General features: G+C 36.9%; 1 protein-coding gene across 4 annotated transcripts in view; it reads left to right on the top strand.

Moving 5' to 3' along the window:
- ABLIM2 (actin binding LIM protein family member 2) overlaps nt 1–24615 on the top strand; it is a 310433-nt gene that overhangs the window by 277516 nt on the left and 8302 nt on the right. The window contains exons 19-21 of one of the 4 annotated variants that reach the window (XM_051965982.1): nt 285–339; nt 2161–2168; nt 2394–2474. In XM_051965982.1, coding sequence (XP_051821942.1) covers nt 285–339; nt 2161–2168; nt 2394–2474 — 144 coding nt within the window. Of the gene's footprint in view, nt 1–284; nt 340–2160; nt 2475–24615 lie in introns of those variants that run through there. The other 3 variants (XM_051965979.1, XM_051965980.1, XM_051965981.1) reach the window with 3 other exon arrangements.

The raw sequence follows: 24615 nt of genomic DNA, 5'->3' as shown, positions 1-24615 counted from the left end.
TCTTCATCTGTAAAATGAAAGACTTGGACTCAATGGTTCTTTTCAACTCCAGACCTATGATCCTATGAAATGCTGGTGATGGGTACTGTTATGTCTGCATGCTGAATTTCCCAACTGGTGACTGTGATCAGTAATGCTGAGCATTAAGCTACCAAGATTGCATTCTCTCCTTAGGGCTTATGCTTTGATTATGTCTCAAGGAAAGACCTCTTTTTCCGGAGGACCAACCACTTGTTTCCAGATTCAATGTTCTCTTTGCTGCTCTCTCTTTCTCTCTTTTCCAGAATGCAAATATGGCCCAATATGAAGCAGACCAAGATACCAGTTGGGGGATGCGAGGTACATGAAGCTAGGACTTCAATGGGTCTAACCTGGTGTTTGTTCTTATCTAGGGGAGTGGGGCTCAGTAACATTTCTGCAAGCATCTGTTTGAAAACCCAACCATCACTTACTGATTAATTCAGAAGTTGATTTCCATGCCTAATTCTTGGCTCATCTCTCCTGCATTTTACCATACAGAATCAATTTAATTTTCATCTCTCCCCTTTTTGAGATACCCTGTTATCTCCCATTCTTGGATAATGCTGACTCTGTTCTGGCTTCTTACGGGGTAACCTAGGCAAGAAAAAAAATGTTGTAATAATTATTGAACCACGTGATGCATACTAACCAAAATGATTATCTGATACCATGCATTTAATCTCCGTGTTGATTCCAGATCTAATTCAAGTGAGATTCTTGGTTGTAGTATCTGACTAGAAAAATTTTCTTTGATCATCAGAACTCTAAGCAAGTTTACAGACAATAGCAATGATAGTAGAGAGCTTTAAAGTTAAATCTAATAAATGCTTTCTAAGTGCCTTACTACATATAAAGCATTACATACTTTTAATATGATTTTAATATGATAATAACAAGGGAAGTAAGTTATTGACTATTACTATTTCCATTTTACAAGTGGAGAATCTGAAATTCAGAGAAGTTAATTAACTTATCTAAAGGGACACAGCTGAGAAGTGTTGGAGTTAGGACTTGAAATCCTAACCCCAAGGCTAGTATTATTACTACAATGAACCACCTCAATTTATGCACCTACCATTTACCTTTACAAAGATAAAGAAGAAATGGTTCCTGCTCCTATGGAGTTTATTCTCCATTTTAGTTAGAAGGATATGACATATACCCAATAATTACTTGATGATTGTAAGACAAAATTAAAATAAAAATAATAAAATTACTTGATGATTGTAAGACAAAATAAAATTGGAAGACTATAAGAGGTATCAAGTGCTCTGTGAGGTTTGAGGAAGAAAAGATCATTTCCAGCTGGAGGAGAGGGTGAATGCTTCATGGAGGATGAGGCATTTAAGCCATTCATAAATAATACTGAAGACTTCAATAGGCATATATGTCAGACAGAGTAGAAAGAAATTCCAGGGTTGGGGGACAATGTAAGCAAAAGCTGAAAAAGGAAGGAAGGAACTGGATCGATGCTAGAAGTAGCATCTCATTTGACTACAGGGGAAACTGAGACCCAGAGAGGTTAATCTGTTTGCCCAGAATCATTCCATGAGTTAGTAGCACATCTTGAACTAGGACCCAGGATTCCTAACTTCTAGTCAGTGATTCTTTTCACCCTCCCCACACTGTATTTTCTAGTAGTGCTTTATTCTGTGAATGTTTTACATTATTCAATAGTCATTTTCACAACACTCTCCATAAATTAAACCTTAAAAAAACCCACTTCCCAGATGGGTAAATTAAGGGAGGTAGATCGTTTTATCTACCTGATTCAGGCCATTAGGAGAAGATAGGATTTGAGATGACAAATGCAAGCTCAGCAGTTGCTGGTCTCTCACTTGGTATTCAGACCCCTGGACCATACCTTGTTCTCTTTAGAGTTCTTGCTAGTGTCCCTGGGCATCCCATAGCCTTATAGCACCAAGAATCAGAATTCCTTATCGCTAGCCATTTATGCCCATTTTTAGTGCTGTTGGAAAAGCTAATCCACCCAATGTGAGGATCCCAGTGCATGCAGCCATCCTACTGCATGATGGAAATGTGTTCATGGAGACACCGTCCTTGAGAATTAATTTCATTGGAAAGCATAAATATATATTTACTAAAAATTCCCATGGTCTCCTCCTCTTTTTCTTACAGAATACAAGGTAAGAGGGAAACGCGGAAGGAGTCTCATGCCAGACCAGGTTAAAAGGGTCCTTTTTCTTGTTCTTACCCTGTGAAATGTCTATGTCAATTATGGATGCAAGTATGTATGATTCCCTCAGCCATTTTTAAAAGTCATGCACTCTTTCCCTTCCCCACTTCCTGTAGCACCACCAGAGCTCTCTGAGTGAATCTTTTGGACTCTTTCTTTCTTTTTTAAACAACAGATCTATCCCTATGACATGCTCATCGTCACAAACCGAATTCGGGTGAAATTGCCCAAAGATGTGGACAGGACCAGACTGGAGGTAAGAACGATTTTCTCTTTTGCTTTGTTTGCTCAGTGATGATTCTTGTATATCACCCTCTAACATTACCTGGAAATTACCTAGGAAGAATTACCAGCAAGGGTTGTCACGTTAGTAAATAGTATAAGATAATGTCATGATGCAGAAGCCACAAAAGCTACATTAATAGAAGAGCAGTAACCAGAGTGAGGGAGCAATAATGCCCTATGCAGACTCCACATAAAGTATTGTGTTCAGCCTTGGGTGCCACATTTTAGACAGGGCATTGGTACTTTGGATGATTTTATACTTATAATTAATGTATATTTATATACTTTATAATATACTTTTGGGAGAATCCAGAGGACAACCAAAATGATTGAGGAAACCCCAGAGGGAATTGGAGACTATGCCATTCAAATAGAATAAAACGAATCTGGGAATGTTTAACTGGGAGAAGAAAAAACTTAATATGAAAGGAAAAAGAACCATGGTAGCTGTTTTCAAATACTGAAAGGATTGTTATGTGGAAAAGAAATGTCTTGCTTTGTCTGACCATGGAGAATGTAGGAAATAGAAAGGGAGAAGGGGAAAGCAAAATGGAAGCTTTAAACTCAAATTAAAGTATTCTTTGGGCTCTCTTGAGAGAGAGCTTTTTGCTGTTACTATAAGACTTTTAGCAGAAGGTAAAAGACTACTTATCAGCAATATCATATGGGTGATTTGTGTTCAAGATAAGGAATGGACAAGATAACCTTTGAGATCCTTTTCAGTGCTGAAATTCTGTGATTTCTACCTTTCTTTTTTCTTCCTTCCTTCCTTCCTTTCTTTTTTTCTTTTATCCTTCCTTCCACCCTTCTTTCTATCCTTCCTTCCTTCCTTTCTTCCTTCCTTCTCTTTACAAAGTTTTATTTCCCAAAGTGGTTTCCTAGAACCTTGATTCAATGTCTTTAAAAGTAAAGGGTGGGTGGGAGATTTGAAGATTTTTTTGGAAAAACAGTTTTGATTTGTCTTAGAGCTTGGCTAGTGATAGATTTCTGCCCAAATACTAAAGTACCAAGAGGCAAAACAAAAACAAAAACAAAAACAAAAGCAAAACAAACAACAACACTATATTTGAAGTCAAAAGAGTGAAATCACAACCTGATTGTTTCTCTTTCTGATTGTATAACCACAAGCAGGTTTCTTTCCTCCCCTGGGAATCAGTTTACTCACATGTAAAATGAAGGCATTTGGACCAAAAGATTTCTGGGGCCTTTTCCAACTCTAGATCCCATGATCCAACTAATTGACATTAAAGAGTACATTACCACAGCTGCAAAGATTTCTCTAGGGCTTTATGGCTCACAATGTATCTTTCCTCACAGTGAGGTAAATACTGAGAGATGGTCTCTGAGGTTCTTTTCAACCATGAGATACTGTGAAATTAAAGTGAAGAAAAAAAAGAATCTTCTGACTTAGCAAGCAAGCAGAGTCTAAATTCTTACCTGGGCTTGCCATGGCAATATGGTTGGAATCTGAAACCATCATCTGGCTTCCTAAACTGAGAGTTTGTTCTGAGATCTAAATTGGATTTATCTAACCCTTGTTCTAACCAGCCATAAGTCCTGCAGTTCTCTAGCCTACCCCTTACTCTAATCCCACCTCCATATCTTCTTTATAAGCATGAATAAAGAGTTGACTCTGAATCTAGTACTTAATTTTCTGATATACTTTCAGTCATAACATTTTGCATAGAAAATAGACTTGGATCTAGTTCTTAACAGACTAGGGTTGTAACTATATTGAATTGTGACCAAATGACTAAGAGAAACGAAGACAGCATCCAGAAACCCTGACCAGCTACTAGCCTATCTATGCACAATTCTTGGATAAATTGCAACTCTGTAGTTTTCCAGGATTTACTTCTAAATGGTATTTGAACAAATACCATTTATGTGAATTCAACACTGTGCAAGTGTTCTCTCTTCCTTGAGCAATCCATTTATTTTTTCCATCAATAAATCAATCAGTCAACATTTATCAAGCACCTGCTACATGCTGGCACCATACTTGGTCCTGGGGAATACAAACAAACAAACAAATAAGACAGTTGCTACCTCAAGGGACTTACATTCTGCTGGGAGAATGGGGATACAACACATTCATGGATAAATATATGGCAAAACTCAAAAAGGTCTCTTGAAAGAAAGTAGTAGTTAAATTGAATTTAAAAGGATCTAGGGGTTCCAAGGACCAAGAGAAAGAAGGAAGAGCATTCCAGAGGTGGACATGAAGGCAGAAAATGTAATCTTGTTGACATAGAATAGCAAGAAGGCTACTTCGTCTAGAAGGTAGTACTAGATTATAAACTCAGAAAAATAGGATGCAGCCAGATTGTCCAGGGCTTTAAATGCCAAATGAAGGAGACTGTTGACAGCTGTTCTACCAGGTGTAGAGCCTATTAGAGAGTGAACCAAATAGTTACCACGATATGATCAGGTTATGTTCATGGCCTCAGGGGTCTGGAAAGCTAGGACCTATAGGGTAGAAATAAAAGAGTTATCAAAACATGGGGTCAAGAGTTAAAGCCCTTCAGAGAAAAAGCATATAACGATAATGCTTTTAATTTGGGATTCTGTTCTGGAATGGGAGGTTAGGAAGTGGATGTTGTTCTCATTTCTCTGTGGTTCATGTTGAGTGGCTTGTTGTGAAACACAGGTTGTTGTGGGAAAAGTACTTTGTAAATCTTAAAGGTGAGCCATTATCAAGTGACACAGGGAATATAAAATTGTTTTATAAAACTAAAGTGGTATATAAATATGAGGGATTAGAGTGAGAATTTCCCTACAATTGGTTTCTCTTCCCATTTATTATATAACTATACATTTCCATTGATGAAGCCACATTGCTTTTGTGGGATGAGACAAATGTTTTCTGGATGTGTCCAGAGAAGTCTGAGTGATTCTTTTTTAATTAAAAGGAGCTTTTGGTAGTCAGACTATAAACCCAGGTGTTGTAAATGTAATCACATTTGCCCTGAAGAACAGACTTTCTGATGATTGCACAGAAACACAACAAAAAACCAACACCCTCTAGTGCTCTGTCTTCTGGGGAATGAAGCTGTATAATCAAGAGAAAACCCAATTATGTTTTTTTTTTTTTACCTTGTTGTTCCCCTAAGCAATAAATAGGTTTTTTTTTTTTTAAAAACCACCTCTACTACATTTGTTTCATTTTTTAAATTTCACTTTCACATTTTAAAGTATCACAGTATCCTAGAACATATACATCAATTTTCAAGGGTTTAATCAAATTATAACTATACCACGATGACTCAAATATAAGCCATAAAACAGTAAGAATAATAATAAGGGGAAGGAGAAAAAGAAGGAAGAGGAGGAGTAGGAGAGAAAGAGAAAAGGAGGAAAAAAGAAGAAAAGAAGGAGAAGGAGGAGGAGGAACAGGAGGAGGAAGAGAGGAGAGGGGAGAGGGGAGGGGAAGAAAAGGGGAGAGGGAAGGAGAAGAAGAGAAGAGGGGAGGAAAAGGAAGAGAGGAAGAAGGGAGGAGGAGGAGGGAGGGAAGAGAGGAAGAGAAAGGAAAAAAAGACAAAAATAAGAATAGGAAGAAGAAGTAAGAGGAGGAGGAAGAAGAAGAAAGAAAAAAGAAGAATTACTTATGTAATACTTTAGGCAGAAAGTGGAGTGCTAAGCTTTGAGTCAGGAAAAGTTGAGTTTCAAATCTGATGTATGACTTTGGCCAAATCACTTATCCTGTTTCCCTCAGTTTCCTCAGTGCAAAATGATGTATTGCATATAAGATTGTTGTCAGAATCTAATGAGATAATATTTGTTTTTTTTATTTGTAAAGCTTTTTATTTTCAAAACATATGCATAGTTTTCAACATTCACCCTTGAAAAATCTTGTATTCCAATTTTTTTTCCCTCCCTTCCCCATCCCCTCCCTAAGACAGCAAGTAATCCAATATATGTTAAATGTGCAATTCTTCTATACATTTCCACAATTATCATGCTGCACAAGAAAAATCAGATCAAAAAGGAAAAAAAGAACAAGAAAGAAAACTAAAAGCAAGTGAACAACAACTAAAAAGGTGAAAATGCTAAGTTGTGATCCACATTCAGTTCCCACAGGCTTCTCTCCAGATGCAGATGTCTCTCTCTATCTATCACAAGTCTATTGGAACTGGCCTGAATCACTTAGCTATTGAAAAGAGCCACATCCAGAATTGTGGCTCCTATTGATCATCATATAATCTTGTTTCTCTGTACAATGTTCTCTTGATTGAAATAATATTTGAAAAGCACTTAGCACAATGTCTGGCACACAGTATATGCTATATATATATATATATCCTAATATGATGATGATGATGATACATTATTTTATTTGATCTTCACAATAGGTCTAGGAGGTTAAGGTAGGCTCTGAAGAGCACAGAGCCTGATAGATAGTAAGTGCTTAATAAATGCTTATCTTCTTCCCTTCATGTAGCAGGAAACTGGGAATTCTGAGAGGCAGAAGTGGAAGGGGAGACTGTCTTCAGGCTAGGGACAGTGTATATGAGAGCACAGAAATAAAGATGGGGAACAAGGAGACCAGTTTCAGTGGAACAAGTCAGTGGACATGTAGGACAGTGATAACTGAGAAGCTAGAGAGAGAGAGAGAGAGCTAGAAACAGATCATGAATGCCAAATAGAAGAATTTGGATCAAACTCTAGAGGCAAAAAGAAGCAATTGGGGCTACTTGTCTATTGTTAGTGAACCTGTGCAGAGTTTAAACAATGCTGGCCTAATTTCGGCTGGCTGGTTAGAATGAGTTCTTTTATGTCACTGGAAAAAAAAAATTGCTTCTACCCCTGACTGTGAAATCTTGGACAAGTCATTTCACTTCTTCCATCTGAACCCGTTTTCCCTTCTAAAAGATGGGGATAATAATAATACACTAATACCTAACAATTTTTTTTTGCAAGGTTGAGGGGTGGGGGAGCTGAGGGGAAAGCAGAATGTGTTTTATAACCTGAAATGATCTATTCTTATTTTCTCTGAAGCTAAGCAGGTTCAGAGGAGTTTATCTTTGCATAATCTCATCAGTTTCCATGAGTTCAATTTTCTCTATGCTGATGTTCCTGGATCTAAATATCCAGCTCTTGTCTCTCTACTAAGCTACAATCTCACTGCTTTTTGAACATTTTGGATTCAGAATGTCCAAAGTAGAACTCAATTGCAAACTTCCCTATTACTGTCAAGGTTACTAAAATTTTCCTAGTTGGTTGGTTTTTCTTTGTTTTTGAAAAGGACCAAAATGACATCACTATGTCAGAATCGAGTCATAGTGTGTCCAACTGTGGCTGATCAGACCAATATGAGCTCCGAGTGCTCTGCCACAAGTCAGCACAAATAGTCCCTATGAACATTTAGGATAGATTCTCTAACTTTGCAAATCTTGTGTTTCTTCTGAACTAATTCAATTTTGCTTTGCTCATGAAGCTCAGTAAATTCTCTGATGACTCAGGCTTATATCTAAGGGTCATCTTCAACTCCTCACTCCCACTTTCCCCACATCTTTTCTTTTCCTTGGGCAATTGGGGTTAAGTGACTTAGCAAGGATCATATAGCTGGTAAGCATCTGAGATCAGATTTGAACTTCTAGTCCTCCAGACTCTAGGCCTAGTGTGCTATCTATCCCCTGTTCCACTAGTGACAAGATGTGGCAATTTAGAGAGATAAAGACAGAGAAAAAGGGGAGGAAGGAGGAGGAGGAGGTGGTGGAGGAAGAGGAGGAAGAAGAGAGAGAGAGAGAGGTGTGGGGGAGGGAAAGAAAAAAGGGAAGGAGAGAGAGGGGAGAGAAAGGGGAGAGAAAGAGGGAAAAGGAAAGACAGAGACAGAGTTAGAGAAAGAGGGGGAGAGAGAGAAAGATTAGAATGTGCTGAAGAAGAACATTAATCATTCTCTGAAAGACCCCAAAGTTAAAGATATCTCCTTTGTTGATACTCATCAGACTGATTTGATTAGAAAGTGTGAGAAATTAGAAACTGTCTCGAGTTCCTCCTCCCCACTGAGACCTGTCAGTGATAAAGGGAGACCAAAATCTAAATTACCTTTGGAAAACCCAATATGACTTATTCCAGAAGAGTTGGGTTTCTCTTGGTGGGAACTGTCATTCACTTTATTCAGAGTCTACAGCCAGGAAGATTGTTTGCCTAGGGGAAAGAGGAAGGAATGAACATTTTATATAGTGCCTACTATATGGTAGATACTATGCTTAATGATTTACAGATATCTCATTTAATCCTCACAATAACTCTGAGAGGTAAGTACTGTTAGTTTTCCCATTTTACTATTGAGGAAACTGAGGCAAAATTTAAGTGATTTGCCCAGGGTCATACAACTATTGGGTCTGAAGTAGAATTTGAACTTAGGTCTTTGTGACATTTACGGTAATACAATGCTAAGTCTAGACCCTTTAATGCCTCAGACCCTTTAATAAAAGTTTGATCCTGGGCAAGTCACTTAACCACTGTTTGCCTCAGTTTCCTCACCTCTAAAATGAGCTGGAGAAGGATGGCAAACCACTCCAGTGTATTTGCCAAGAAAACCCCAAATGGGGTCACAAAGAATAGGACACGATAGAAACAACTGAACAGTTTCCAGCTGCCTTTTGAGTGGTCTGGAATATTATTTCAAATGCAAAACCTGCCACTCAATGTGACCTTGAACACTTCAACCAAACATTTCTTAAATGCCTACTATATTGCCAAGAGCTATGCTAATAAAAGGAGATAAAAAGTTTAAAAATGAGATTCCCCAGAATAAATTATAGTCTGCTGAGGTAGGAAGAAGGGAGGGAAGGATAAAGTATGCCCAAGTATGTAAATATAACTCTATGCAAAATTATTTCAAGAGATAAAGAGTTTTTAAAACTTCGAAGAGAGGTCATAAAGACATGTAAGTTGTGTTTTTTAAATAGTATTTTATTTTCTCCCTATCACATATTAAAACTATTTTTAACATTTTTTTAAAGATTTGAGTTGTTAAGGGGGTTCTTTCATATGGAGATAAACAGAGAGAAGAGGTGTACTCCAAACTTGGACAAAACCCTACATTCACAGACGTAACTGTAGGGACTAGAACAATATGCTTAAAGAACAGCCAGGGGAGTAGTCTGACTGCAAGAAAGAGAAAACAAACCACTTCCTCTCCCTAGGATCCATTGTCCTGAGTCAACTTGATTAGATACCAGTTTCTAAGATCTAAATACCATGAACTTTGAAATTCCCTTGAGGTGCGGAGGAGAGCAGGAAGTAGCCCAGGTGTTGGGGAAGGGGGTAGGTAAGAGGAGGAATGGCAAAAGGCCATGGTTACCCAGATGAGGGGAAGGAATCAAAACTGGGGCTTTCCTTATCTGATCTTTCTTGGTTTGCTGCCAGAGCCCACAAAAACCTGGTCAGGACTAAGTAACAGCAACTTGGAACACAAAGCCAAGATCAGGCTGTTAATTTACTTGAGTGACTTTAATGAATTCTGGAAAGTAAGAGGAGGCTTGGGTGCCTCCAACAATCAATCCTTAGTGAAGCTGTCACAGAAATTGCTGTCTCACAAAACCAAATTTTGATTCAGATTTGCAATGAGATGTTTATTTCCTTTAATACACAAAAATCAGAACTAAGAAGGGGTTTTGGTACCTAGAACCTAGAATTCCAGGATTATATGAAATCTAGGTAAGGGTTGATTTTTTTTTTTTTAACTTTTTCTGCGTCATGGACCCTTTTGGCAATTTGGTGAAGCCAACTTCTCAGAATTATCTTTTTAAATGAATAAAATAAACTACACAAGACTAGAAAAGAATTCAATTATATTGAAATAGTTATAAAAATATATTTTTAAACAAGTTCATAGACTCCAGCCTTAAGAATTGCTGACATAGATCATGCTATTCCCCAACTTTATAGACAAGGAAGAAGAGAAGCCAAGTGAAGGATAAAGTTCTTTTAAGAGATAATTATACAAATGTCTACTTTCTATAAACAAAAACTTCTGTCATTTGCTCTTTCCCCACCTCCAACAACTGAGAGTTGTAACATTGGCCATCTCACTTCATTGTTTGCTCCATGGGGAGTTCTTATTTGAGAGGTGTTTAGCTTGTTGGTAATAAGAATTTTATTTTCCCACAAATCTGGTTTCCTAGCTTTCAGATATGTTATCTTTATGCAGTAAAATCTATAAATCAATGACACTATCAGTGCCGTGGGATTAAGAATCTGATATATAATCTACACCCCTACACACACTTACTTATCTATTAAGTTTCCCCAAAAAGGCTTTTTAGGGAAATTGATCCTTGAATTCTTAACCTTTTCACAAATGCATAATCCATAGAGGACTGTCTTCTTCTGGGTCCAGCTTGTTTTGATATATTTGTTATAGCTTTGAGGTATGATGGTATCAAGTAGAGGGAAGGAAAGAAGGAAACTAAGTCTGAAATGGTGGGAGGCATGGGAACTGTGTAATATGGGCAGTATTTGAAAGAACTAGAGATACTTAGCCAAGAAAAGAGAAGCATTAGAGGAAGGGTCATGATTATGATTTGCTAATGGCTGAGGGGTAACCATAAAAAAAAAAATTAGATTTCTGTTTATCCCCAAAGGATAGAACTATAAGAATTGGGTGGACAGTTCAATGAGATCAAGTTTGACCCAAGATAAAGGAAAATTTCAGGACAATCAGAGCTGTTCAAAGATGGGATGGAAGAGCATTCCTGCAACAGATATTTGAAATAGATAAACTTTGGCCCTGAATATGGATACTTTGGTCTGACATAATCAGGTGGCAGCAGAGAATAGAGCACTTGTCCAGGTATCAGACCTGAGTTCCAATCTGACTTTAGATATTTACTGCTGGCTAACTTCCCGCAAGACACTAAATTTCTGTTGGCTTCAGGTTCAACTGTACAATTAGGATGCCAACAGCACCTTCATCAGGAGTTGTGAGGATCAAATAAAAGAATATTTATAAAAGTGCTTAGCACAGTTGCTAGCACATAATAGATACTTAAAAAGTGGTTATTTCCTTCTTTCTTTCCTTTGTTCCCTTCTCTCTCCCTCCTTTGTTCCCTTCCTCCCTCCCTCCCTTCCTATCATCTATATTCTATTGCATTAATATTTATTTTGGTCAGTATTTTTCAGTTACAATTGAACCTAGTTCAGGAGACAGTGTTAGACACTTCTTTGCTTATCAGTTTGAAAGTCTTTTTTTTTTTTGTTTGTTTGTTTTTGTTTTGTTTTTATGCTTTCAATGGGCAACTAGGTAGCCCAACGGATAGAGTACCAGCCCTGAATTCAGGGGGCTCTGAGTTCAAATTTGATCTCAGACACTTAACACTTCCTAGTGTGACCCTGCACAAGTCATTTAACCCCAATTGCCTCAGGGGGAAAAATGCTTTCAGGATTGGAATTTTCTTTGTGAATCTGGTATTAAACTGGTACCATATTTTACAAAGATTATTGACAAACTAGAGAGTATCCAGAGAAGGACAGTCAGATTGTGAAAGACTCAAGTTCTTGATATGGGCAGATAAGTCAAAGGAATTGAAGGTTCTAAACTGAAGTTTCGAGAAGAAAAGACTCATTGTTAAACAGGATAGTTCTTTTTCAGTATTTGAATGACTGTGAGAAAGAAGGATTATGGTTGTTGATCTCCTCCTTGAAGAGAAAACATAAGAAGTTATCAGTGGAAATTACAGATAGGCAAATTAGGACTCCACATATGGAAAATACTACTTAATAAATAAAGTGGTCAAAAGGAAGAACAGAATGCCTAAGAAGGAAGGGGATTCCCTTCATCAGAAAGCTCTAAGGTCAGTTGAGCCTGTTGGACAAAGCTACAAAGAATATTCTCATTCAGGTACAAATGTGACTAATTTCTGATAATGACAATTCTGGGATAGCTTTATTGTTTACTTAGCAGTCTGCCTGTTGCTTCTTGTCAAACAGGAAGGACAGATACCTTTTGTCTTATTTTACAGATAAGGAATCCGAGGCCTCAGATTCATAATCTAAATTAGAATTGGGAACTTTTGTTGACAGGAGAGACAGAAAGGGAAGGATCTCATTCTTTTTGCAAAAATAAGAGGGATGACCTTAGAGCTTTCTTTAAAACATGTAAAGCATTTGCTACTTTCTTTAAAAAAAAAAAAAAAGAATCCAGTCACTTCCGCACGTTTTATTTTGTTTTGTTTTCTGAAAAGCTTATGATTCTCTGACTTGCATGGGCAAGACTGTCAAATTTTCAACATACTGTTTTGGTTTCCTTGTGACATACAGTCTTCTTTGAAACAGATTCCCCTACATCTTCAAAACATAGTTTACACCTGATTTAATTCCCCTACCTTTTCCTAGGTTTAATACCCAAAACTCTTTATCAGAATTATTTGCATCAATGCCCTGCCAGGAAATGACCTGGCCTTGTGATTATGTTTATGATGTTTATCTGCCACTGTTCCTGTAAAGCTGGGGTCGAATGTGGAAAATATGGTATTACTCTGATCCACCCCACTCTCTCAGAACATTTTTGAGCCATTTTTATGGCCAAGGCTTAATTGAGACTTAAAAAAAAAAAAAAAAAAAAAGCAGGAGAAAGAGGAAAAGGAGGAGGAAGAAGAAGAAAGAAAAAAGAATGAGGAAGAGGAAGAGGAAGTGGTGGTGATAGTGGTAGTGGTGGTAACAGTAGAAAGAGTTACTCTGAGCTTAAAGGGCAGTAAAGGAAAGAGGTTTCAAAAGTGCATTGTTGGGTCATCCCTTCTTCCTGAAGAGGAATTTCGTTTTCCTTGATCTCTTTCTCTTTTATATCTTCTGACACTGATCTTATCCTGTCTAATGGATTCAGATAATATCTCTGGATGCAGCAAAGTATGTAGAATGCTAGACTTGGAATTAAAAAGCTTGTGTTCAAATCCTGCTTCAGACACTTATTAGCTAAGGGACCCTAGACCAGACTCTTTTAAACTCTCACTTTTTCAGTTGCCTCAGACCATAAAATGAGAATCAATATAGTATCTTTTTTGCTGGAGAGTTATGAAGATGAAGGGCAGCTAGAAAAATAACTGTGGATAGAGCACCAGATCTGAAGTCAGGAACTTCATAAGTTCAAATCACAATGATCTTTGTGACCCTGGGTAAATCACCTAATTCTGTTTGCCTCAGTTTCCTCATCTCTAAAATGAGCTGGAGAAGACTCCAACTTCTCCAGGAAATGAAAATGGCAAACCACTCCAATATCTTTACTAAGAAAACACAAAATAGGGTCATGAAGAGTCAGACATGACTGAACAATAACTAAGGATGAAATGGGATAATGTATGTAAAGCACTTTGCAAATGTCATCATTACTTTTATTGCTGTTGATATTGTTGCCCTCTATCTCACAATCTCTCTCCTGAGTTCTAGGTTACTATTTCCAACTGACTTTTGGATATTTTTATCTGGGTGTTCCCCCAAATTTCAAAATGACTCATCCAAAACTTCAACTTATTATTTCCCTCTAAAATATCTCTAATCTGAGCACTAAAACTAATTCCCTCCTGGTTCTCCAGGTCAGGAATTTCATGGTCATCATGGATTCTTTACTCCTCTTCACGAGACCCTTTCCCTTCTAATCAGTTACCAAGTCTAGGGAATATACCTCTAAAATATCTTTACAAATGGATGATCTGCTTATATTTTAATTTCCCTCAGCTTTTCTGTCCTGGACATCAGCAATCACTTCCTAACTAGTCCTTCTCTTTTTCCCCTCACCTTCTTTCTTCTAATCTTCCTCTCCAATCCACAATATAAATCTGCACAATGTTTGGCTCATAGAAGGTGCCCAGTAAATAGGTTGTTGATTTGACTTTATGCAGCTGCCGGAATAAGTGTTCTAATTCACAGACCTGACCATGTGAATGAGATTTTCCTATTCAGACAACTTCAGTGACTGCATCACCTAGAACAGCAGCCCCAAGCTTAATTAGAAATGAGGATCACTGACCTGTACATAAGGATTTCTGAGGGTCGCACATCATTCAAAACATAATACTATTGTGTTTGAGTCCTCTGGTCTATAGGATATAATGCAGATTCCTCAGGCTGGCATTTAAGGTCTTTCACAAATTATATGTACCCCAGCTTTCAGTTTTTCTTGCACATTATTCTTTACACACCCAATTCCAACCAAACTTTACCATTAGCTGTTCCTAGATCCCATCCCACCCACTCTCTTTTTTTGTGCATTCATGCATCCTGTCTCCTGAGCTTTAAATTTCTTTCATTTCTCATCTCTGCCTATGAAAATCCTTTTCTGCTATCAAGTCCCAGTTAAAATCCCATCATCTCCATGAAGATTCTCTTGATTATTTGATTTTCCACAACTCAAGGTCATCTGTGTTGTGATGACTCTGTTATATTTTGGATTTTCTGTAGTTTGCCATTTCCTTCTCCAGCTTATTTTAAAGATGAGGCAAACAGGGTTTGCCAGATTTGAACTCACAAAAATGAATCTGGCTGACTCCGGACCCAGGTGTTCTATCCATTGGACCACCTAGTTGTCCCAAGTTAAGTGCAATGACTACACCATTTTATCCCTTTACAAGAGTGAAGTTCTTTCTGATAGAATTGTTTGTCCCTACACTGTAGTAGTGCCCCTGTCCCCACCTCCTCAATTTGGCGTTCACAAATTTGCATGTTGAGCTCCAGTGAAGTAACTCTGTAGACCAATGCTGTTAAGGAATTCCTCAAATCAGAGGGCCTGTTCTCCTCTTGGCCCACTAGACTAAAGGCCAGTAAATCAATAATTCTTAAAAGAGAAAAAAAGTTTAATTATCTTCAACAGATATGCCATTTCTAGGATGAAGCTACAAGGAACAAAGGGAGATAAAGGATTTTATATAGCTTTGGAGGGAAATTATTGCTGACAAAGGAGCTGTGGGTGCTCCAACACTCTCCTTATGTGAGAGATGAAAGAGGAACAAGATATTGAGTGATTTGGGGGAGAGTGTTTTAATCTTTAGAACATGTTAACCACGGGGTCTCAGGTTTGTTCCAAAAGAGATGTTTTTTTTCCTCTAGTTAATCCCATTAGAATATCTGGTGGGACAGTAGGTCTCTAGCGAATCCTGTCAGAATACCTAGATGAGGTTGATAGAGGAGGCCTCCCTCCAGACAAAATCTGTGGGCTTATGCTGTGTTGATAAAATACAGATTAAGAGTCTGTTACCAGTTCTGTTATACCATGTAATTTCATTTCTTTAACCACAAAGGTCATTCTTTTCTGTAAAGAAATAATTTCTCCTTAGATTACAACAGATTAGCTATTTCCTTTTAAACTATAGCTCATGAGTCCCTACCCAACCTTACCTCTAACAGTTAGCTAAAACATAAGAATTTGTTTAAAAGAGAGAGAGAGAGAGAGATTTGAATTCCACCACCATTACTTCTCTTTTCCCATGGCCATCATGGCTTCCTTCACATGGACTTGAGTTTTTTTTTTTTTTTTTTTCAGTGACAAATAAGGAAACCAGCATTCTAAGAAATCAAGTAATTCCCATAGTCATAGTTAATAAGTATCAGACAGGATTGCATTCCATGTCTTTCTTCATTGGAAGTCTGCCATTGGTTGCATTGTATTACTTTTGAATTGAATATGCAACTGCCCAGGTGCAACTCCAGTCAATCTTTTCCTATTCAATTCTGGACCAATCTCATTGTTCAACTATAGCATTTTTTCATACTTATCTATAATATATAGATAGGTATTATGATAGATAGATAGATGGATGACAGATGAATGCATTCATGAGATTTATAATAATAAATTAAATCTGTGCAATGTGCATTCTTTATCCATCATTTTTTTTCCTCCAAAGTGTGGGATAAGCCATAATGACATCAGAGCTTGGAGACACCACAGTTCTTCCCATCTTCCCTTTTTTGATCATGTATCTTTTTGGCAGTCTGGTGAAATGTATGATTCCTTTCTTGGAATAATCTCAAATGCATAAAATAAAATTCATAAGATTGCAAAAAAACCTCCAAATATATTGGAATAAAGATGTAATTTTTTCGTCTTCAAGTTCATAAAATGCTTTGAAACCTATTCATGGATTGTGGATCCCATGTTAAGAACTCTTGCCTTAGATAAGGCAACTGTTTGAGGCAGCTAGGTGGGACAATGGATAGAATGCTGACATGGAATCAGGAAGATGTGAACATATATGACCCTGGCCAAGTCTGTCTGCCTCAGTTACCTTACCTGTAAAACAGGAACAATAATAACAGCACCAATTTCTCAAAGTTGTTAGAATAAATGAGATTGTTTGCAAAACTCTTTGGAAACCTTAAAGGGTTATATAGATGCTACTATATTAGTGGATAGAATGCAGAGCCTGGAATTAGGAAGAGTCATCCTCCTGAGTTCAAATCTAGCCTCAGATACTTGATAGCTGTGTGACCCCAGAAAAGTTGCTTAACCTTGTTTGTTTCAGTTCCTCATCTATAAAATCAGAGAAGGAAATGGTGAACCACTCCAGTATCTCTGCCAGGAAAATTTCAGAATGGGGTCACAGAGTCCACTACCAAAAAAAATGACTAAAATACCAATATTTAACTTTAGAACATAATGTACTACATAATTTATGCATAGTTTATATGTATACTATTCTATAAACTGTATACATATATATACTATATATACATTATATACCTTATACTAATTATATACTGTTATACACACTATGCTATATATATTCTACTATATACTTTATACATAGAATATGATATATATAAATATGCTTTACTATATACTTTATACATAGTATGTAATATATATATACATATATATACACTATGCTTTATATACAGTATGATAACCACATAGTATACATAAATCCCACTATATATTTTATATATGGTATATAATATATATATACCATATGCTTTACACACAGTATATCATATACAATACATATACATATCCTTCACTATATACTTTATACACATGATACATATATATATATATATTACAGGCTTTATACATAGTATATTATACACATACTTCACAACATACTTTATACATAGTATTTGATATATATGTATTATGTACTTTATACACAATAATACTATACATATCCTTCACCATATACTTTATATATAGTATATGATATATATATTATATACTTTATACACAATATTTTATACATATCTGTAACTACTTTATACATAGTATATGATATATACGTATTATGTTCTTTATACACAGTATACTATACATATACTTTACTATATACTTTATACATTGTATATGATATGTATATCATGTATTTTGTATACAAGATAGATGTACATGCTATGTATTTTATGCTTAGTATACCATATACTGATACACTATAGTTTAGAACATAATACACTATCCAAGATGGAAAGGACTTTAGAGCAAAGAATGTGAGCAGTTAGAGGGGTTAAAATGTAAACTCCTCAAAAAGGATTTTGATCCTCTGATCTATTTTTATTCCTATGTATCACATAATAAGTACTTAAGAAATGTATGTTGACTGCTTGATTGATTGATAATAGGATCTTAAGATTAAGCGTGGAAAAAGATCTTAGAAGTCATTTAATCTAGTCCCTTCATTTTACAAGGAGATAAAGGGAGATGGCCTTCCTTACAGGAGCAGAACTAGAATTAGAAACCCACATGCCCCCAATTCCCATTACATCTTCCTTCCAGTCTTACAACTACCACCTAAACAAAAGAAAATGTTTCAGAGTATTCCACCTTCTCAGCACTGCCTTTATTTTTCTGTCTTTTCTGCAGAACTGGCAGGAGAAGCTTGTAGGCAGGTTTCAAGAGTGGGATTTAGGGTTGAGAGTGAGTCACACTGGGAGATCTGAAACCCAGCCTACACCAGCAGACCCAGGGAGGGAAAAGTAGATCTTGCTAACTTGTCCTTTCTTTCCTTGATCCTGCCTCCTTGCAGAGAGAGACTGGTTGGCTTCCTCTAAGCCAGGATGAACTGACTTCTCTAGGATGTGATAGAATCATTCCCAAGGGCTGCGCTGGGATTTCTGAGGGATCTGCAGAGACATTTCCTTCTTTTTCTCATCTTTTTCTCATGAGTGTTTGCTTAGGTCTAGTAAAGGTTGGCAGGGGAAAATGTCAGAACTTTTGATGCTTCTTTCTCCCCTGCCATTCCCTGGACCTGAATTTTTAGAGATACTTCCTAACTATGTGACTAGACAAGTCACTTAATCACTCTCTTCCTTAGTCTCCTCATTTGTCAAAATGGGGGCTTGAACACTATGACCTCTGTCGTGTCTTAATTTAAATTTAAGGGTTATTTTGAAAAGGAACATTAATAATAACTAACATTTATATGTGTGTGTATGTGTGTGTTTGTGATTATGTGCTAAGCATTTTATAATTATTATTTCATTTTGTCCTTATAACAACCCAGGGAAGTTTATTGTGGTTCAGTCATTTTTTAGTCATGTCCAACTCGTGATGACCCCATTTTCTTGGCAAAGATCCTCAACTGGTTTGCCATTTCTTTCTCTGACTCATTTTACACATGAAGAAACTGAGACAAAGTAAAGTGACTTGCCCAGCATTACACTGCTAGTGTCAGAAACTGTTTTTGAGCTAAGGCAGATAAGTCTTCCTGATTCCAGACCTTGTATTCTATCCACCATGCTACCTAGCTGCCCCTATTATTATTGGTTATTAGTGTTTATTTTCTTAATAAAACAGCAATGACATCTGACATTGATACAGCCCTTTATAGTTACAAATTTATTTTATGTCATTTTATACTCAAAGAGCAAGAACAGGGAAATTAGCAAAACTTCAGTTCAGCTCCCACTTGTGATCACTGCGTGACCCTGAGTAAGTCACTTATTCCCAGTGGCTCAGGGAAATCTTTAAAACAAAATCAGAGAAATTGTTATTCTGCATTGGAAAGTTCCTCACATTGCAGAAATTCCTCACTGTAATGTCTGTATACTAAGGAAATCACCCAGCTATCCAAATCAAACTCTCCAACCCAGGGAGTGCAACTAATGAGTAGAAATATCTGATAAAAAATCTCATCCTCTGGCTGGGAAAACTGACAGGATTTGCCCAGGATCACAGCATTAATTAACGGCACATCCGGGTCTCCTAAGGGGCCAGGAGCCAGGATTTTGCAATTATTAGCACCTTTGATTTAGAATCCAAGTGTTAGAATCTTGGCACTGCTCTTAATCAGCTATCTGACCTTGAGCAAATAACCAAAACTTTAGAAAGTTTGATTTTCCTCATTTGTGAAAGAGTAAATTTAACCAAATTGATCTGTAAGGAACCTCACAAATCTTTGATCCCATCACTTGAAATCCAGTGCCCAACATATTATATTAGTTGGTCAACCATTTGACAAGCATTTATCAAGACCACATCATGTACTACACTATCCTAGTCCCTTAGGATACAAAGTAAAAAGGAGAAATAGCCTCTGCCTGCCCACAAGGAACTTACATCCTAACATAAATAGCAATGTTTATTGAATTTATTACTTATAGTGAGAGACACAGCCAAGAGAGAGCTGGTCTTGAACTAGCTTTAACTTCCACTTCTGACATCGACTGACTGTGTGACTCCAGGAAAGATATTTAATCTCTCAGGATCTAAGTAACTCTTAGATTCTAAATTATATACATACATATATATGTATATATGTACATATATACATATATATGTATGTATATATATCATTATGTGCTAAGTATTTTATAATTATTATTTTGTTTGGTCCTTATAACAATTCAGGGAAGTTTGTTGTGGTTCAGTCATTTTTCAGGTATGTCCAACTCGTGATGACCCCATTTTCTTGGCAAAGATCTTCAACTGGTTTGCTATTTCTTTCTCTGACTCATTTTACACATGAAGAAACTGAGGCAAAGTGAAGTGACCTTTGCCTTCAAAGGTGATTCTAAGTTGTGGAAAAGATGTCACCTTTCAATTATCAATCACTTGCTTATCTGGGAGTTTCTTATTTCGGATCCAGATCTTATTCCTATCTTCTTAATTATAGTACGCATAAGGGATCTAAGCAGTGTAGAAGATAGAGTGATAGATTTTGGAAGTAGGAAGCCTATGGTTAAATTTCTGACAGACATTCAATTGGTTAGGATAATAGGTTAACAAATAATTAACAAATTAATTAGAATAAATCACTTTTAACTTCTCTCAGTCTCAATTTCTTCATTTATAAAATGGGGAAATAATAGCACACATATCTTAGGTTACTGTGAGGAGATGAGATCATGTGTATGAAATATTTTGCAAATCTTTTTTAAAGCATGATTTAAATGCTAGATATCTTTATTATTTCTATGTTATATCTAGACCCTGCTCTTATACTTTTTCATAAGAAATTTCATTTCTCCTTCACAACAATCCCCTGGGGGTAGATAGAACAGGTATTAGGTAATGGGTAGACCTGTTTCCATTCTAGGGAAGATGCCCCTAAAAAGGATGCTGTTAGAGAGGATCAGTGACTTGTTCACGGTCACACCCTGCTATTAGATCAATGGAGACGAGGATATGTGATGTTAGGGGAAAGTATGGAGTGCCAGTTAAACAGGAAGATTAAGAAAGAGAGAGTAACCCTTGCATTGGATCAACCAAAGCAGATATCGGAGCATCCATGCTTGATGGAGATGTGGGAGAAACAGGAACACAATTGTCAAACTCAGTATGCGTCAACAGCATGATATGACCACCAAACTAGCAAGCACATTATTAGAATATGTTAATATAATTATAAAACCTCAGATTTGGAAGGGATATCAGAAAACATGTAGTCTATTGTGTGTCTCCCCCTGAACTTTATGTCTAATAAGTAGTGACCCAGATGCTGTATTACACTATTAATAAATATTGAACTTGAAGCTGATTAAGAAAAACCTCCTGATTCTTTTCACAAGAATAGATAATCTAGCTATGTCTCCCCATTCTTGCATTGAAACATTCTTCATTCCAATTTTTAAAGTATTTCTACAGATATATGGATCTCATCTATGTGGGTTCTCCAAAGATGCAAATCATAACCTTTCCAACATCATAACGGCTCATCCTTAGTGACTTATCCTTGACTTCCCATAGGTTTTTGGCTGCTGGGCAGTCTCTTTTTCTTCCATTGACATAGTGCGGCTATGGTTCATGTGGGCTATTCAACAGTTAGTCCTCCCTCTTCCTACATTACCAGTTCATAATTTTTTTCTCTTCATACATTTATATGATGATCTTTTCTATCACTTCCCTGTGATTTCTTTCTTATAAAAGTTCAAATTTCTTATTAGTTTCTGCCCACCATTCCAACCTGTTGAAACATTTCTAGATCTTGCTATGTAGTCAGATAGGTTGTATGCAATGGATAGAGTGCTAGATCTGAGTGAGGAAGTCCTGAGTTCAAATTTGACCTCAGACACAACTAGTGTGATGACACTGAGCCAGTTATTTAACCTTTGTTTACTCATAGGTAAAATGGAGATAATAATCACACTTACTTTCTAGGATCGTTATGAGGATCAAATGAGATCGTACTTTAATAGTACTTTAGCACATAATTAAGTATTATATGAATGTTAGCTATTACTAGCTATTATTTTCCTATGTGTTAGCTGTCCCTCTCAATTTCTTGTCATTTATGCCTTTATCAAAATAACTTTTTAAAAAGTTAAATAGCAGAGGATCAAGAATAGAAATCTATGCTATGTCTCCCATGCTAATATTAGTATCTGCCACTGGGTCCACCCATTCAACCAGTTTAAGACTTGCCCATTTCTAATATTGCCTAGCTTATCTCTCCCTTCCTCACCTATATTGATAACATGGGAATTTAGAGTAAATGCTATATTATAATCTAGGTAACTTTTATCAATAGCATTCCCCTGACCCAATGGAAAAAATAACTACTGAGAGAGAGGAATGGGGGAAGAGAAAGAAAGATGAAAGAAAGAAAAAAAAAAGAGGGAGAGAGAGAAAGGAGAAAAGAGGGAAGGAGGGAGGGAGGGAAGGAAAAAGAAAGGAAAGAAGGAAGGAAGGGAAATAAAGAAAAAAGGGAGAGAGGGAGGAAGGAAGGAAGGAAAGAAGAGGAGGGAGAAAGTGAGGGAGGGAAGAAGAGAGTAGGAAAAGAAAGAAAAAAATGAAAACTTTCTCTCTCTTTTTCTCTCTCTCTCTCTTTCTCTCTCTCTCTCTCTCTCACACACACACACATACACGCACACACATGCACACACACACATACATACACACACAACTTAGGTTGATAAATTATCCTAGTCCCAGATAGACTCAGAGCAACATCCAGGAGAGCAGAACCATGTTATTCTGGGCATACTTTTCTGTTAACATTCCCATAGATCAAATAGATAAGACCAGAAGAATGTGGCTTAGAAGAAAAAAAAAACCAACAAATACAACATTGTTGAGAGAAACCACCTTCATTCATCCTGAGAGTAGACATTGCAATGATATAAATTCACTCATTCATTCAACAAATTATTATTCTTTATATTATGTGTTCAGAGCCAGACAAACTTTGCTACATTTTTTCTGGTCTCATTTTTAATGATATTGATTTCATCAACTAAATGGAGCAGTAAATTGAGGGCCAGTCTTGAAGTCAGGAAGACCTGGATTCAAATCCAGTTTCAGAAATTTACTAACTATGGGACTGTGGGAGCACTTAGTTTAATTTGCCCCAGTTTCCTCATCTGTAAAATGAGCTGGAGAAAGAAATGACAAATCACTGCCAATTAAACTCCAAATGGGATTAGGAAGAGTCAAACAGGACTGAAAATGATTGGACAAAACACATCAACATTCTTCTCTTTCTCCTCCTCCTTCTCCACCTCTTCCTCTTCCTCCTTTTCTTCTCTTCGTTCTTCTCCTCCTTCTCATCTTGTTCTTCTTTTTCTTCTCTTTCTCTTCCTCTTCCTCCTTCTTCTTTCCTTTTGAATTATATGTTGAGGGGTAGCAGTGGATAAAATGCCAGCCTTGAAATCAGAAGGACCTGAGTTCAAATCTGGTCTCAGACACTTAACACTTCCTAGCTGTGTGACCCTGGGCAAGTCATTTAACCCAATTGCCTCAGGGGAAAAAAAATCATCATGAATATATATGTTGAGCCCTGAGTTTTCATTTTGAAGACATCTGTGTTAGGTTCCAAGTGGAAAGCAGGCTTTCTGAAGAAGATAAATGGGACCTCTACTAAATGAGCATTGGAAATCTATACCAGAAGCTTGAGTGCCTTTCTGATTGAACTACCAAAAAACAAACAACCCCCCCTCCCAACAAAACATAGCAAACCCCCCACATGAGAGGAGGCTTGTTAATTGATAGAGAGCAGGGCCATTCATTTCTGAGTGGGCTTTTTGTAGGACTTGTTTACAAATACCTCATATGAGTTTGAGATTAAATACCTTTCTCCTGCCAACCCGCAAGGCTGCTTAATAAGTACATAGCACATATCTTGGGAAAAGGTCATAATGTCTTTTGGTTTGTCTTTTTGAGACATAGGAGACTGAGAAAAGAAAATTATTAAATGGCTGGCTATAAAGGGCTGTAACTATTAGTGAAAGGAAATCAGTTTGTATTCTTTGTCTTTTATTGAGCACAGAAAATCCCCTTGAGACTGGAGCGCCCCCTAAACTGGCAAGACCACTGACATTGGAAGGCCTTCAATAAAGCTAATGATAAGGCAATGTGGAATAGTGGAAGAGTCTGGGCTCAAGAGACAGGGGACATGGGTTCAAATCCTACCCCTGGTATTTATTAACTATGTGATATAGAGCAAAACATTTTACTTCCCTGGACCTTGGCTTAAATTATAAAATAAAGGAATTGGATTAAATGGCTTCTAAATCCCTGCAGCTTTAGAGGTCTGAGTCTGTAATATGACCTTGTACTTCATAGTACAATTGTTTCATTTATAATCCTTGCAACAGCCTTAGGTAATAAAGAAGTACTGAGCATTTGGTAATTCCCAGTTTGCATATGAGCAAATGGGGCCCAAAGAGATTAAATGAATTGACTCAGATTGGTTACCAATCTAAAATTTGAACCCAAGACTTAATTAATCACCCTTAAATGGACAGAA

Source organism: Antechinus flavipes, chromosome 6 (assembly GCF_016432865.1).
Source record: "Antechinus flavipes isolate AdamAnt ecotype Samford, QLD, Australia chromosome 6, AdamAnt_v2, whole genome shotgun sequence".
NCBI lineage: Eukaryota > Metazoa > Chordata > Mammalia > Dasyuromorphia > Dasyuridae > Antechinus > Antechinus flavipes.
Note: the sequence above shows the minus strand (reverse complement) of the source record. Positions and strands in the feature narration are given on the sequence as shown.